Source organism: Rhinopithecus roxellana, chromosome 5 (genome assembly GCF_007565055.1).
Source record: "Rhinopithecus roxellana isolate Shanxi Qingling chromosome 5, ASM756505v1, whole genome shotgun sequence".
Taxonomy (NCBI): Eukaryota; Metazoa; Chordata; class Mammalia; order Primates; family Cercopithecidae; genus Rhinopithecus; species Rhinopithecus roxellana.
Window position 1 is genome coordinate 147,741,685 of NC_044553.1, and position 16,583 is coordinate 147,758,267.

General features: G+C 45.4%; 1 protein-coding gene and 1 pseudogene across 9 annotated transcripts in view; both read right to left on the reverse strand.

Moving 5' to 3' along the window:
- Nucleotides 1–16,583, reverse strand: part of FOXN3 (forkhead box N3) — a 469,191-nt gene that overhangs the window by 122,507 nt on the left and 330,101 nt on the right. For all 9 annotated transcript variants that reach the window (XM_030930895.1, XM_030930894.1, XM_030930896.1 and 6 more), the window contains one exon: nt 2,704–2,768. In XM_030930895.1, coding sequence (XP_030786755.1) covers nt 2,704–2,768 — 65 coding nt within the window. The remainder of the gene's footprint in view (nt 1–2,703; nt 2,769–16,583) is intronic.
- On the reverse strand, nt 11,949–13,495 carry LOC104678776 (annotated as a pseudogene).

The following is a 16,583-nucleotide window of genomic DNA, read 5'->3' on the forward strand; positions in this document are numbered from 1 at the left end:
AGAATAGTATCGGGGACACTGCTCCCATGATTTTCATTGATCTCCCACCGGGTCCCTCCCATAACACATGGGGATTATGGGAGCTACAATTCAAGATGAGATTTGGGTGGGGACACAGCCAAACCACATCCTACTTATTTTCCTATCCTGCATTATTGAGACCTGGGGAGACCACTCCATGAAGTAAGTTAACCCCCACGCTGGTTCGATTCTGCCAGTCCTGCTAGTGATCCGTAACTTAAGATCCATAACCCCGGCTGGCTTCTGCTGGCCAGTCACTGGTCCCACAGCACCCTAAAGAAAGATTCCCATGTCACTCCCACGTGACCGAACTGCACCTTCTCCCCCAGCACCAAGAATTGGCATCTTTGGGGACAAGCATCCTGGTTCTACTTGCCCTCAATTCCAATGCCTGTGGCTGGAACCTATTAACAGAGTTCCCTACTGATCTGATTATCTAGAAAACTTTCCTTCCACTTGCTATAGGGAAAAAGGAGGGATTTTTGAAATACAGAAAATAGAAAGTGAGAAACCAAATCATTTTTGAAAACAGAAAGTGAGAAATCAAAAACCTGAGAAAGTGGTATTAAACAGGCACATTTTCTTCTACTTGATTCTAATCCAAACCTTTCCCTGGCATGACCGGACAGTCTCTTCTTTAGGTACTCCTATCTTTATTCGTAAAACTCTTGCTTGTGGGCATTACCAACTTTCCCATGGCCCAGAACCACCCACCAAAGGAACACAAAAATAGTAATTAGGAAGAACACCCATAGATTCCAAAAAAATACTATCCACAATAAAAGTGTCTCCAGAACTCTAGGGAATGAAGAAACATCACAGAAAAAAAAAATGAATGTTAACAAATCTCTGCCCACCCTCCCAAGCTCTCTCCAAGATTCTTCTGACTTTCAAATGTACAAAATTTTAATGGGTTGCATTTAACTGGATGTGGATTCAATAAGCATCTGAAATCTGTCCTAGTTTAATTCACAGTGCCTAGAGCAATTGGGGGAATCTGTAACCCTATCAGGAAAAGAAAATAAGTCTACACCCACAGGATAATCTCATACTGACATCTCTCAACTTCAGAAACCTTATCAATATTAATATTTCCCTCATGTTTTTGCCCCACAGAAATGAACAAAAAGAACTTACCTAATGCCAAAGTGAATGAATAAAAATCACGAGAAAAGGCTCTAAGAAAACAAAATCTCTTTTCTCAAAATAATCCAAACCTGAATGATATTCATGTCACTGCTATAGTTCTAGAGGAAAAATGACACACATAACTTTGAAACTCACTTGAAAAGAACCCAAAGGCTGATCCTAATCAGTTTCCACTTCTACTATTTGAAGAGAAAACAGAATAGATTTTTAAAATTGTGCGTTAATTTTTGAGAGTGGAGGGACTTCCTTTTGTTCTCTTAAACATTTAGGATATCTACGATGATTACTAAAATTAGGTTTAACCAAACTTGCCTGACTACACTTCACCTGTACCAAGCAAAAATACAAAGAAATGCTTAAGTTTCCAATTTCACGGGCTATTAAAATGACAGTATGCAATTGCGTGGCCTATAAATTAGCACTAAAAATGTGATGACATCTCTCACAAGGGTTTGAGCTACTACGGAAACCTGAAGATACATGTCCCTCTTCTTAACTACACTTACCTTCTACTCCTTCACACATATGGCCGGCCTTCAGCCTGTACTTTTAAGGGAAAGAGGCTAAACAGCTCTCAACCAATCAATAGACACTAAAATCCCTCACCATAAGCCCAGTGTAGTTCAAACGCTCTTAGCACAGCCAAACCCATCTGCATTTGGCCAGTGGGGCCTGTCTGACTCCTAGCCAATCAACAGCAGTAGGAGGGATAGAAAGCTCCAAAGCCCCTGGGAACCACCTAATTCCATTTTATTTACAGAACAGATATCCAAAATAGCGATAACCCCAAAGTAATTTCTAAAAGTATTAAAAATGAACCTCTTTGTTATTTTTTAAATCATTTATTCCTCCTTAACTTTGGCCATTTCAAAAGGAACTTAATGGCAAAAGTAGAGATGAAAGGTAGTTGGAATTCCGTGAGCACACCAGCTGGGGAGTAGGACAAGGCAGCTGAGTTGGGCTGGATAACAGCAAGGGTGTCCCCTGTAGGTGACACTTGTGGGGACCAATGTAGGGTGACTGGACTCTGAACCTCAGAACAAACCATGGCCAACCTTCCAGGTACACGTAGATGCTGGGCAACAGCAAGCAATGCATGCACCTCCATCCTGATACAAGTGCCAGAATAACCAAACCCTCCTTTTGCAGCTCAAGTTTTTGAAACATGTAAAGGGGTTTGCTTTTATCAGCCCAGTTTATATTCCTGTCACATTCTAATTACCGCGTAATTCCAATGTCACCAAAGCAAGCCAAACACTTCCAGAATATGACCAGTGACAGCGGGCCAAAGAAGCAGTCCTTAGAGGCCTGGTTTCAGACTCATGATTCACAGCAACCAAGAGGCTTGAGTAGGAAGAAATAAAGGGAACTGGATAAAGAGACCCCACCAACAACAGTCACACTTCTCCAGAGAGGGGCCACTCCCAAATGGGACAGAACTCTCCTGTTTGACACCAAGCACAAAGGAGTGATGAAAGGCAGGTGGGTGAGGGTGAGGGGGAGGGAGAGGAAGCGGTGTTGCTAGGGACCTACCTTGGAGAAGGGCTCCATTTCTCTTGAAGAAGGTACTGCCCGGCCAGATGGGTGGACCTGATGTGCTGAAAGAGAAGAGAAACTAGCATAAGGCCAAGTTCATCTGCACTCACACACCTGCAACCCCTCCCCACACTTCCCTCAAAACATTTCCCCAAGCATGCATTACTGACACCCTTTGAAAATGCATCCTGGAAAACCATGAGGTCTGCTTTATCGTTAACAGGTTTCATATTTCACAGTGCAGAACCTACCTGTGTGAGCATTCTGTTTATCAGCTTGACCCTGCTCACACCTGGGCACTGAAATCACCGACCAACACACAAAATGGCAAATTCACATGGTTTAATGGCACAGCATATAACTGAAGAATATTTGCTAACCTGTTCATAATTTCATGAATGTATGTGACAAGGAACTCCTAATCATGTTTTCTGAGACCAAGTGGGTTTTCCAACACTTCCTTGTGCCACCTGCCTGCTACAAATGCAAACCTGCCTTTCTTGGCATTTCTACCACTAAATCCTCAACATACGGAGATGACCTTAATCGACTTCCTCCTTCCCCCCTCTTCTCTTGTTTCGTATCCTGTTTTCAACTTCTTGGCTTAAAACGTTGCACTCCATACCCTATAAAACATTTTGCAGATACGTTACCACCCAGAGTGTGGTAACAGGAGAGGCAAGAAAATAGGAAAGATCAATATATCACGAAGACACTTACTGCATTTATAGATGGGCATTTTCACTGTTTTAAGACTGCCAGTAGAAAACTTCATAACCAAGCCAGTCTTAGTAACGTGTCCTTAGAGTGGAAAGTAGGTTATATTCTAAACCAAGGATTGGTTTAGATTAACATTAGAGAGTACTTAGTCAAAAATGTTACTACATTCAGCCCAAGAGGCAGCATAAATTACTTTCACCGAAATAGTACATGACAAATTATATTGGTTAATGCATTATCAATCACCTTCAATATGAGAAAAATAGGTTCGAGTAATACATTTCTAAGTTTGGCAGAAACGCGCGTACACACACACACACACACACACACACACACACACAGAGGAACCTGAAGGGCTCTATGGTGAATGCTTCACCAGTGAACCAGGATCTCTAGTTATCTAGGACAGCAATACTGTTACCAAGCAGAAATGCCAATGACACATTCTGCCCACTGGAATTTCATTACCAGAGGTACAAATAGTACAGCAGGTATAGGGACACATTACATGATTGAGGAGGAATAGGAGGGAAGAAGAAATGAGCTACGGCACAAAAATACTATCACACATCAAAATCATGTCAAATGTGCTAGAAAATACATACTATAAACCTTGATGTTAATGAATCTTTCCTTTTATTTTGTTTTGGATCCACTATACTAAAATTAAATGAGCATCATGCATCTCAGCCATGGTATTTCCAGGAGCCCTGATTCTCAGCCAGGCAGTTGTGATCACAGAGTGGCCAGGAGCTACACAGGGTAACAGCAGACCAGACTGGAGTCTCAGGATGATGATACCAGCCGATTGCTCTTCCACTGGATTCCGATCTTACTCTGTTTCGGGGCACTTAAGGCTCAAAGTTGCATGACGAATAATGTGCATTAAAACACTTAAGATTATCTTTTAACAATCCCAGCAAACTCTCAGGATTTTACCATCTTATTTTTATAACAAAGCAGGGAACAGCAAGCTGGCTGTTGCCAAGACAGAATCACCTGATTCATAAAGATATTTTAAAACTGAGGACTTCGTTATAGCAGAGTTGGTGTTTCTAGAGAATTCAATAATTGAGTATTACTGCAGGAGCCTGAATATCCAGCTTACTTCCATCCAGATCTCTTCGTTATCCTGACCTTGATTTGGCTGCAAACTGAGTAGACATCAGGCAGGGAGCAGTATGGGGAATGAAGGTCGGATAAATCCAGTGGTTTAGATAAGGAAAATTCTCTGTATGATAGAAATCTACCTAAAGATTCTTTTTTTTTTTTTTTTTTTTTTTGAGAGAGAGTCTCGCTCTGTCGCCCAGGCTGGAGTGCAGTGGCCGGATCTCAGCTCACTGCAAGCTCCGCCTCCCGGGTTTACGCCATTCTCCTGCCTCAGCCTCCCGAGTAGCTGGGACTACAGGCGCCCGCCACCTCGCCCGGCTAGGTTTTTGTATTTTTTTTAGTAGAGACGGGGTTTCAACGTGTTAGCCAGGATGGTCTCGATCTCCTGACCTCGTGATCTGCCCGTCTCGGCCTCCCAAAGTGCTGGGATTACAGACTTGAGCCACCGCGCCCGGCCAAGATTCTTACAACATCCTTTTAATGTACTTAAATCACTGATAGTTCTATGGTCAATCTGTGGTGCTGTGGAACTCATCTGTACTCTAGTAGTGGAGAGAGACTTAGACTGGCCACCACCTTCTCTTTCCTGGCCCCTGTTGTAATTGATGAATTCACACATGGTCTCTTTCTAGCTCGGGGTAAGTCAGCTCCTGCCATGCTAAATGCAAAGTTTTCAAGCTCCTTGGCCCATATCTACACACTTCTTGTGGATGGTTCCTCAAAATGACATCTTCTAACTGTTAGAATTGTGCTTGGTGTTGAGAAAGACTTGAGGGGAAAATTTAAAACCCTATTTTATGATCTCTAAGAACCTGATGTCATACTTACCTGGCTCCAGACTCCTCTGACTGTATCTAATGAGACCAGTGATGCCTATAGACAGACTCAAGTTTATGTCTCCAGTGGCTGCAGGTTGGGAAGGCAACAAGCTTGATTTTTTTCCCCCTCCATCTGGAGATGTCCCTGGATAATTGGCCTTTAAAGCTTGAAGCTGGTTAAAACCACACATGGTACATGAAATTACTTAGAAATGTCTATTAACCGCAATAATTCAGAGACAAAACCAGTGATAGAAGTCTTTGTGGGAGGAGTTGCAAACCACCCATTCTCAGGCAGCTCAAGAGTGGGGAGGGTGGGAGTGGTAGGTGCAGGGGAAGAATGGGGTGCTCTCCATACCCAGCCATGTAAATATCACTGCCATAAGAAATGACCACGGGGGCCCCTTCCTAACCCTGAGTGGGTTTTAATCACCTTAAAATGGTGTTTGCATTGCTTGACAATAGGATCAAGTTACCATTTACTGAGCATAGTAATCAACCCTTTTCCGTGGAATCCTCTAATTCTGCAGGGTGAGCAGGGCAGAAATCACCTTCCTGGTTTTTGGGGTTTTTCTTGACAGAGTCACGCTCTGTAGCCCAGGTTGGAGTGCAGTGGTGCGATCTCGGCTCACTGCAACCTCCGCCTCCCAGGTTCAAGCGATTCTCCTGCCTCAGCCTCCCAGGTAGCTGGGATTACAGGCACCTGCCAGCAAGCCCAGCTAATTTTTGTATTTTTAGTAGAGACGGGGTTTTGCCAACTGATTTCAATGACCAGCAGTTTGGTCTCAAACTGCTTACCTCAAGTGATCTGCTCGCCTTGGCCTCCCAAAGTGCAGGGATTACAGGGGTGAGCCACCATGCGTGACTCATCCATTCTTTTTTTTTTTTAATTTTTTAAAATTGAGATGAGATCTTGCTCTGTTGCTGAGGCTGGTCTCAAACTCCTAGCCTCCAGTGATCCTCTTGCCTCATTCTCCCAAAGCACTGGTGGTGTGAGGTACCATACCCGGCCACCTTCCCTGTTCTATAGGGAGACAGACAGAGGTCCTGGGAGGCAAAAGGACTTGCCCAAGGCAAGGTATGACAAGTTAGTCACGATCAACCCAAGAAGGACTAGGGCTTGCCCACTGTACCATAGAAACACACACATCAACAGCTCCAATTTCATTTCTACTCTTCCAGCTTTCCTCTTCTGCTCTTCCAGCACTAAACTCTTAGTCATCCTTCCCCGTGGAAGAAGGCTGTGAATGGTATTTTGCTAGGACTCTCTCTAAGACAAAGTCCCAGGCTAGAAAAAGCAATCAGGCTAATCATATGTGAAAGACACGCAGGCTCCTATTAGCAGAAACAATACAACGCCAGTGCCACAAATGTCTCATTTCAATAACACGCTAACAAAAATCCCATGACCTTCGGCAGTATACGCCAGACCAACTTTGCAACAAAGAAAGCAGACCAATAGGTTAAGAGCACCTTGCCAGCCAGCAAGGTGGAGTGCGACCTGGCATTTGAGAACACTGATCCGGCTGACCCTTAAGAGCAGCGCTGAGCCCGCAAATCCCAAGAGGTGAGTGATACCATCCTGAACAGCATACCTGGCGGCTGCCAGAGACTCAGCCCTCAGTCATTCCTGGACCCCACACTCTGAGCTACGCTACCTCCAGCTCCCAAAGGGATACCCTGAGTCAACAGGTCGGACAGCCCGAGGGTGGCTCTTAGCAAGATGACGTGATCCATCAAGTGTTCTCTCTACACCCAGGAACCCTAACCATTGTGAGATCCAGCTGGATTATAAACAGAGACCCCGGGAGGTTCCATCAAGACCCACACCTGTATTCACCAGTTGAACTTTCTGTGGATCTCAATGAGAAATAAATTAAGAAAAGGACTGTTTTCTAAGATCTCGCCTGCCAAATGTGAACTAGCACCTCTAAAAGAGAGAAGAGAGCCAGGCGTCACTGGTTCACGCCTATAATCCCAGCACTTTGGGAGGCCAAGGTGGGCAGATCACGAGGTCAGGAGTTCGAGACCAGCTTGACCAACATGGTGAAACCCCGTCTCTACTAAAAACACAAATATTAGCCAGGCGTGGTGGCACGTGCCTGTAATTCCAGCTACTCAGGAGACTAAGGTAGAATTGCTTGAACCCAGGAGGCGGAAGTTGCAATAAGCCAACATCGCGCCACTACACTCCAGCCTGGGTGACAGAGCGAGACTCTGTCTCAAAAAAAAAAAAAAAAAAAAAAAGAGAAAAGGATGCTATAACACAGATGAACCTTGAAAGCAAGCTAAGTGAAATAAGTCAGAATAAATAAACAAATACTGTCTGATTCCACATAGAAGAGGTATCTAGAGTAGTCAAATTCACACACACACAAAATGGAAAGGCGGTTGCTAGAGACTTGGGGAAGGAGGAGTAAGGAGTTTAATTGGTACAGAGGTTCAGTTTTACAAGACAAAAAGGGTTCTGGAGGTTGGTTGTACAATGACGTAAATGCACTTAACATTACAGAACTGCATACTTATAAAATAGTTAAGATGGTAAATTATATGTATTTTACCACAATTTTTTTTTTTTCCATTTTGCAGTAGGGTCTTGCTCTGTCACACAGGCTGGAGTGTAGTGGCAAAATCTTGGTTCACTGTAGTCTCCACCTCCTGGACTCAAATGATCCTCCTGCCTCAGCCCCCAGAGTAGTTGGGACTACATGCACACACCACTATGCCTGGCTAAGGTTTTTTTTTTTTTAGGACATGATCTCACTATGTTGCCCAGGCTGGTCCCAAACACCTGGGCTCAAGTGATCTGTGCACTTCAACCTAAAAAATTTTTGTTAATGTATAAAGAGATGAGTAGGGAGGGGAGGAGGGAGAGGAGTAGGCAGGGAAGAAGGGAGGGGGAGGAGGAAGAAAGAATGGAGAGATAGAGATGGTAAGAAGGACTCTGAAGAAGTGAATGAAAGCCTAAAGTGTTTGGGGTGGGAAGAAAGGAAGAATATCTGAATGTTCCCTGTGCTCAGCTCTCTGCCAGAATGGTCCACAGCCACAAAAAAGCAGAAAGCCCAAACCAACAGGGATGGGGTGGGGGGAGAAAATGGGTGTAGCAAGACCAGCCCATCCTGATTTAGCACTCATGGAGGCCAGAGCTTACCCACTACTCTTAAGTAACTGAGCACAGAGTCCCATCATACTCTTAGCGCTGGAGATGGACTGTGATGGCAATCCCTTCAGATGGGTGGCATCTACCAGCAGACTGCGTTTCCCCAGGAATAAAACAGTCAAGGTAGTTGTAACAAAGGGAGAATCACCCCCAAATAATCCTTGAAATTCCATTGTTTTGCCTTATAACTGGGGATTAATCACCAGGAAATAATAGAAAACCAAATGTGACCTACGCCACACTGTAACGGGCTCTTTGGGTGAAGAATGTCAGTTGCTGGCGTTTGGAATCCAGGAACCAGAGCAGGCTGGACAGAGACGTGTGTGGGAACCTTCACAAAATACCACTCACTATTCGAGAAGCACCACTAGGAGCACAGATGAAAGTTCAGATTCTCGGGGACGCTCTCGACACTTCTAACCTTCCAAATAAGCTTGAGTGTCCCGGCAATTAAAAGGGATCTCTGTGGCCACAGGGTCTAATCCAGGGTGAAGTGGAGAGAGCGCAGGATTTGGACTCAGGAAATTTGTTTAAAACACAGACTGAAAGTCTTTTAACTTGTCAAAGTCTCAATTCCATGCCTGCAAGCCGGGACAAATGATAGCATCTAGTGTGTGAGAATAAAATGAGACGGTGGGTATGAAAAAAAATGCTTTCTAGACTGCAAAAATCCCAGAGGTGGTTTTTCTTTTTGTTGTTTTTGGTTTTGAAACACTGTCTTGCTCTGTCTTTCAGGCTGGAGTGCAGTGGTGTGATCTGGGCTCACTTCAACCTCTGCCTCCCAGGTTCAAGCAATTCTCCTGCCTTAGCCTCCCGAGTAGCTGAGATTACAGACATGCATCACCATGCCTGGCTACTTTTTGTGTTTTTAGTAGAGACATGGTTTCGCCATTGGCCAGGCTGGTCTCGAACTCCTGGCCTCAAGTGATCCACCTGCCTTGGCCTCCCAAAGTGCTGGGATTACAGGTGTGGGCCACCATGCCTGGCCCCAGTGGTAGTCTTGATTGCAAGCAAACCCCAGTTCAGAGGTAACTGACACACTCAAGGCCACACAGCAACATTGTGGCCGTTGTCAGCTGGGCACCAGCACTTCCTACTAGACATCCTTAACTCTCCCAACTTGGCCCTTTTTTCCATTCCTGTGACAGATGAGGTAACTGTACTTTTCTCTTCCTCTTTTCTTTAAGGATTCTTTGAGATGTTCTAATTGCAAATGTTTCTCAGTCTAAAGTAGCAACAGTTACTAAATATCCAAGAAGCAGCTTCACAGATGTCACTTACTCTAAAGAATGCTAAAAAAAAAAATAACTCTGTTGGCTCACCCCTGTCATCTCAGCACTTTTGGAGGTCCAGGCAGGAGGATCACTTGAGCCCAGGAGTTGGAGACCAGCCTGGGAAACATTAAAAATATAACATTTTTTTATTCTACAAAAAATAAACAAAATTAGCCCAGTGTGGTGCCATGTGCCTGTGGTCTCAGCTATTCAGGAGGCTGAGGTGGGTGGATTGCTTGAGCCCAGGAGTTCCAGAGCTGCAGTGAGCCTTAATCACACCACTGCACTCCAGCCTGGGCAACAGAGCAAGACCCTATCTCAAAAAAAAAAAAAAAAAAAAAAAACAAACAAAAAAAAAAACTCCATGCAGAATTCTGCAAAGATCCAAAGAGACAAAAAGAGACCAGGTAGAAACCTACCAAGAGTGGCCCATTTCAGAGGCTGACAATTACGGAAAAGGCATGACTGAAGTGATCAGACCACAACCAGCGAGGCCCACAAACACTGTAACTGAGAGTGTGGCAAGATTCCTCAGAGGGCAATATACCAATCGTGGTAAGAAATGGAATTGCTCTGTAAACTTAGCCAGATGTTGAAACCGGAGACTCAAGTGATTTCAAAGTTATCAGCCTGCACATAATTATTATGTGCCCAATACCACCAGGACCCATGAGAATCTGACAGGTGGCAGCTGCTCTGGCACCCGATCTATTGTGCTTATTTTATTCTACTTTTAAACAATTAGAATTTTACTTTATTTCAGAATAAGTTTACAGTTGAAAAATGATGTTTACTATCAACATTACACGAACAAAACTTTTATAGCAAAACCTTGGTATGTAAGCATTAATAATCCAAATACTATATCGATAAAGAAGATATTTTTAAAAAGGAAATGACATACTCCAAAGGCTGTAACAGGCAATATAAATGTACATATATACTTGTACTGGGTCCGTAAGCATTATATTGTAATTCATTAAATGTGATCCAAGAAGTTGCAGATTTTTCAACACTACATACTGCAAAGATACAAAGGACTATCATAACTTCTCTTAACATTGAAAGACACATGGGGCCAGGTGCGGTGGCTCACGCCTGTAATCCCAGTTGGGAGGCGCAAGTGGGTGGATCACTTGAGACCAGGAGTTTGAGACCAGCCTGACCAACATGGCAAAATCCTGTCTGTACTAAAAATACAAAAATTAGTTGGTCATGGTGGTGTGCGCCTATAACCCTAGCTACTCAGGAGGCTGAGGCATGAGAATCGCTTGAACCCAGGAGGCAGAGGTTGCAGTGAGATGAGATCATGCCACTCTAGGTGACAGAGCGAAATTCCGTCTCAAAAAAAAAAAAAAAAAAAAAAGGAAAGGAAAGAAAAGGAATAATTCCTTAGGCTTTAGGAGAAGTAATACATCTATGGCTTTTCTCGTGTTCATTTTTGTGACTGGTTAGCAAGTCTGGCAGGCAGAAAATAAAAAATTAGACTACAATAAAACATTAAAGACACCATTTAGAAGGCATCTGATATTTAACATGCTCAAAATTGGAAAACAGACACTGAGCTTGATTTTTGGGCAACATTGCGAGGTATTATACAGCAAAAACATTGTTTCCTCCCATCAATCTGTTGACATAAAAATCTGTTATGTAGAGAAGTTTTCAAATGACACAATAGAAAAACATATAAGATGAAGAATTAGAATTTATACTTTTGGTTTTTAGTAACTATAAAGAATATAGGTCTTTCAAGGACCAAGAAACTGAATTTGGTCCTTAATATGCAATGTTCTTACATCTTTTAAAAGCGTGGGCTGAAATACGTACTCCTGCTGACAGCGTATCCACACTGCCAAAGGTGAACATGTGGTCATAATAAGAAAAAAATCGTACATTTCTCAGGGCACACTACTACATCATATTGAAATTGTCTAGAAGATAAACATGTACATCTTTTTTTCAACAAGCAATTAAACATACGTGGAAAACTGAATCGTGCAGTATTTTTACCTATCAGTTACTATGTTCGTAATATGAGGCGAACAGATTTCTTTTTTTCCTCTTTAAATCCATAATGTTCACAAGTCACCACGTGGAACTAAAATCACATGCGCAAAGGCAAATCATGAAGAAACGTTATTTCCAAATGCCCATGACGGCGTACCAGAAACGATGCTGTGTCTATAGCACGGAGTTGCTGGAGGCCAAAACTACAGCGGTAGGTGCTACTGCAACTTCCAGCTCTTCACTGCTGCTTGTTTGATGGAGGGACTCAGGTGAGGGGGCTGGGTCTCTTGGGAGGTTAGCCCATCATTTCTGCAGGTTCACTGACCAACTTGGATCCATCCCATGCTGTCTAACTGCTCAGGGACAGGAAATTCTCCGTCATTACCACCCTGACGAATAAGTATATTCATTTTGGATGATGTGATGCTCACAATCTCACTGTCTGATGCATCTTCCCCCAGTTAGGTATGTGTGGCCACCTTCGGTCTTACTAGTGGAAATTGCTGGTACTCTCCCCATTACCTGGATTTGAATGTCCTTGGGGTTGGTCGCTTCCACAATGCCCACCACACCATCAAACATCTGACCAAACTTCTTACGGTTATCCACTGGAGTGGAGTTTACTTTCCCTTTCATCGGGAGAGTTGATTTTTCACATTTGAAAATGTAAGCCGCATGTTTCAGCTCAGGCTCTGAAATCACAAGGTCATTCCTGTCTTCTTGGTACTCTGCTCTCCATTTACTTCCTTCCAACTTGAACACGGGTGCATGTTTCTGGGAAGGATGAGGTTTGGGAGATGTGGGACTTGGAGTGTGGCTTCTGGGGAGAGATGCAGTTTGCCCTCCGTGAGCCTGCAGGCTGGGATTCTTGTATAGACCTTCTGGTCATCTGTGACGTGCCAGAGCCCTGGTTCTGCCGGGTTAGGGCTTCTCCTTGGTTAAGCCGGGCAAATAAAGCTGAGCATGAAGGAGAGGACTCTTCTTTTGTGTCTTCATTCTCAAAAAGTGGAGGGGGCCCTGGAGGAGGTGGAGGAGGAGGATGTGGAGAAAGGTCAGGCCCTCAGGATAGAACAGAAAGCGCTGATGTGGGCGCTGCTCCACAAGAGGCCCATGGTGTGGTGCTCCTTGATGTATGCTTGAAACTCACTCCAAATGTTCACATGACCTCACCCAATCCACACCGTGTAAGGCGTGTGTTTGTAGCCCTTTAAGACTGTTAGTGGAAAAGGTGGCAGCATCACACATCTCGCTGACGTAAGGACCGGATTTGGGGGACACAGTTATGCAGTCAAGGGCAGGGAGGCTTTTGCTGACAGCCAAGAGATGACTAAACATGTTACTCCCTTGGTTTCTCTCTCGGAAGGTGTGGATTTCTGAATCGTTTCTGTTATGGGTTTCAGAAATGCAGCCATGCATTCTCTTGGGGTTGTTGGTCTTGAGATGCCATCAGAAGGAAAGCCCCGTAACACCCTTTCTGCACGAGTCTCCATGTCACCAGCAAGGATCCTACTGTTCTTCAAAAACTCGGCCACCATGCTGTTCCTCAACTTATCAAAGGCTTCCACAGAGGGTGCCACACCTCCACTGACACTCTTGCCTACCCTACCACGCCCGGGGGGCCTGTGGAACTCTGCAGAAAACAACTCCAGGTGGCTGATAGCCCACTCCAGCCTTTCCAGCAGTCCCTGCAAGCCTGCCATTCTGCTTAAATGCCCTAGGGTCCTGTCCTCGCAATGCAGATCTGTCGCTGGTCACTCATGCCCTCTTCCCGTGGCCCTTATTGCATTGTTTTAAATATACTGAAGTTTCATCACACTCCCCAAAGCCTGCCATGAAGTTAGGACTTCATTCCTTGAACATGGTTTGCGAACTGCTATTGACCTGCGGCAGGATTTCTTAACCTTAGCATTACTGACATTCTGGATTGGATAATTCTTGTCCCGGGACGCTACACTGTGGATGGTAAGACGCTCAGCAGTCTTCCTGGACTCCCATACTAGACACCAGTGACACCACCTCATCAGATGTGACAACCAAAAATGTCTCCAGTTATTGCCGTGTGTCCACTGGGGGATAAAACTGCTCCCAAATGAGAACCCAGGAACGCTGGCCCCAATTTCTCCACTCATCAAGTCCCAAACCTCCGTCTCCACCTTTCGGCAGGCACCGTCACCTCCTCTTTTCTAAACCAAGGACATGCCCGTCCTTCCACCTCCGTTTGCTGGCTCCATTATTTCTGCCTGCGTGTGCATCTTCTTACTTGCCAAAGTAACATCTCTATTACATTTCTTTTCCTCTAGTATCTTTCCTCCCTCCACTACCCCTTGTCTCTACTCACCTCCCCCTTCCCAGGACTGATCAGTTCTTATCTTAACCACTGCCACACATAAACTGGTGTCCTAGTCCTCCTTTTGGCTTCCATTATTCTTTCCTGTACTCACAAATCCCAAGAGCTGGGACTGACAGCCCAGCCTCCACTCCCTCCACTCCCTTATGTCACCACCACAATCCTCTTCCTGCCAGGGGTCACCTGGGTCCCCCAATTCCCCAGGTGTTATGGTTTGCATGTGTCTCTCCAAAATTCATGTGTTGCCAAGGTAACAGTGTTAAGAGGTAGGACCTTTAAAAGGTGATTAGACCAGGAGGGCTCCTTCCTCATGAATGGGATTAGATGCCCATATAAAGAGGCTTAAAGGAGGGAGTCACCCTCCTTTCCTGCCTTCTGCCATGTGAAGACACAGTGCTCCTCTCCTCTGGAGGGTACAGCGTTCAAGGCCCCATCTTGCAAGCAGCACTCACCAGACAATGAACCTACCGCAGCCTTGATCTTAGACTTCCCAGCCTCCATCATTGCGAGAGATACATTTCTGTTGCTTGTAAATTACCCAGTTTGTGACAGCAGCACAAACAGACTAAGACTAGGGGTCACTGCCCTTGATGTCACTCAGCCTCTCTCCCCTCTACACCGCATGACCTTCCATGTGCACTCACATAAAGAGGCCTCTTTCTGAGTTATATATTTTTGACAATATCTCTCATAAATCCTTTCCACCATTAGCTACAGAACACCCTCCTAGTCTGGGTTCTGCTCCTCCCATTCTTCTTTCTGGACAGTTGGCTAGCTCTCTTCCCAGGCTCAGCCCCACCATCAGAGCGTTCCTAGAGTCCTAGCCCTCTCCTCTTTTTCTTCTCATGCTCTTTTCCTAGGAGAGTTCATGGAAAGGTTGGGTTTGCCACTTCCCCACCACCAGCTGATTTTGTTTCCAGATGCTGGAGGGTATCTCCAGCGGGCTCTGCACAGATCAGCTTTCAGCTGCCCCATATCTGCTCAAACCAGAAGGCAGCTTCCCCCCTTTGCCTTGCTTGCCAGCTCCCAGGGCACGCTCTCCATGCTGCCCAGGATTTATCAGTGTCTGTATTCATTTGCTGGGGTTGCCGTAACCAAGTGCCACAGACTAGGGGGTTTAAGCAACAGAAATTCCTCGTCTCACAGTCCTGGAGGGCAGAATTCCAAGACCAAGGGGTCACAGGGCTGGTTCCTTCAGAGGGCTATGGGGGAGAATCTGTTCCTGGCCTCCCTCGCAGCTGCTGGTTTTGCTGGTGTTCTCTGGCTTGCAGGAGCATCGCCCTGCCTTCATCTTTACACGGCATTCCCTGTGTGTGCAGCTGTCTTCAAATTCCCCCCTTTTCTAAGGACATCATCACATTGAGTCGGGGGTCCAACCCACACCAGGGTGACCTCATCTTAACTAATGATATCCTGCAAGGACCTTATTGGAAATACGGGCACACTGGAAGGAAGGGCACATTCTGAGGAACTGGGAGTTAGGACATCAACATATGAATGGGGCAGGTGAAAGCACAAGTTGCCCCAGACAGTGGCTATCTCCCTCCCACACGCAGTCTCGCAGTCTCTCCGGGCTACACCGAGACACCTGTGTCTGTCTTTTCCTGCATCCCTAATACCTACTGCAGTGCTTGGAACCTGGCTGGCACAAATGTCTGTTGAGGGAAGTAAAGTTTATCCTTTAATTCAGCATTCCTCAAAGAACAAAAACAGAAGAAAAAAACGGACCCAGCCTTTGGTAATCACCTGGCAAATGCTCTAGTTTAAAATTCTGGAGACTCTGACACCTTCCTCAGCTACGTCCCTGCCTCCAGTCCCCGTCGGGGGCCACATGTTCTTCCCAAGGGCTCCTGCACTTTCCTTTCCTTTCAGCTTCTACTCCCAGGACTGGGGTCAGCTCAAGTTAAGACGCCCTCTCCTGAATCCTAACAGGCCTCCCTGCCTCCAGCCTCCCTCCCCACAGCAGGCAGCCCTGCCTGACACCTCAGCAGCCTTCTCAAAGCACAGCATCTTCAGGCGCAGTCCCCAGGGTCTGCCAACTTGGAGAGGTGTCCAGAGTGCCATCGCGGGTGGGGGACTGGTATCAATGTCAACAAAGCCTCTCATTTTTCATGTGTCTCATACACCGAGTTTCCACGTGCATCTGCATTCGAAGAGTCTGGTGGTTACAGAAATGTGAACGTGCCAGAGGCATCTGAACCACAGCAACTCCATCACAAATAGGGGCTGGGTAAAATGAGGCTGAGACCTGCTGGGCCGCCTACACAGATGGTGAAGGCATTCTGAGTCACAGGATGAGACAAGAGGTCGGCACAAGATGCAGGTCATAAAGCCCTTGCTGATAAAACAGGTTGCATTAAAGCCAGCTGAAACCCACCGAACCAAGACGGCAATGAAAGGGACCTCTGGTCGTCCTCACTGCTACACCCCCACAGCGCCAT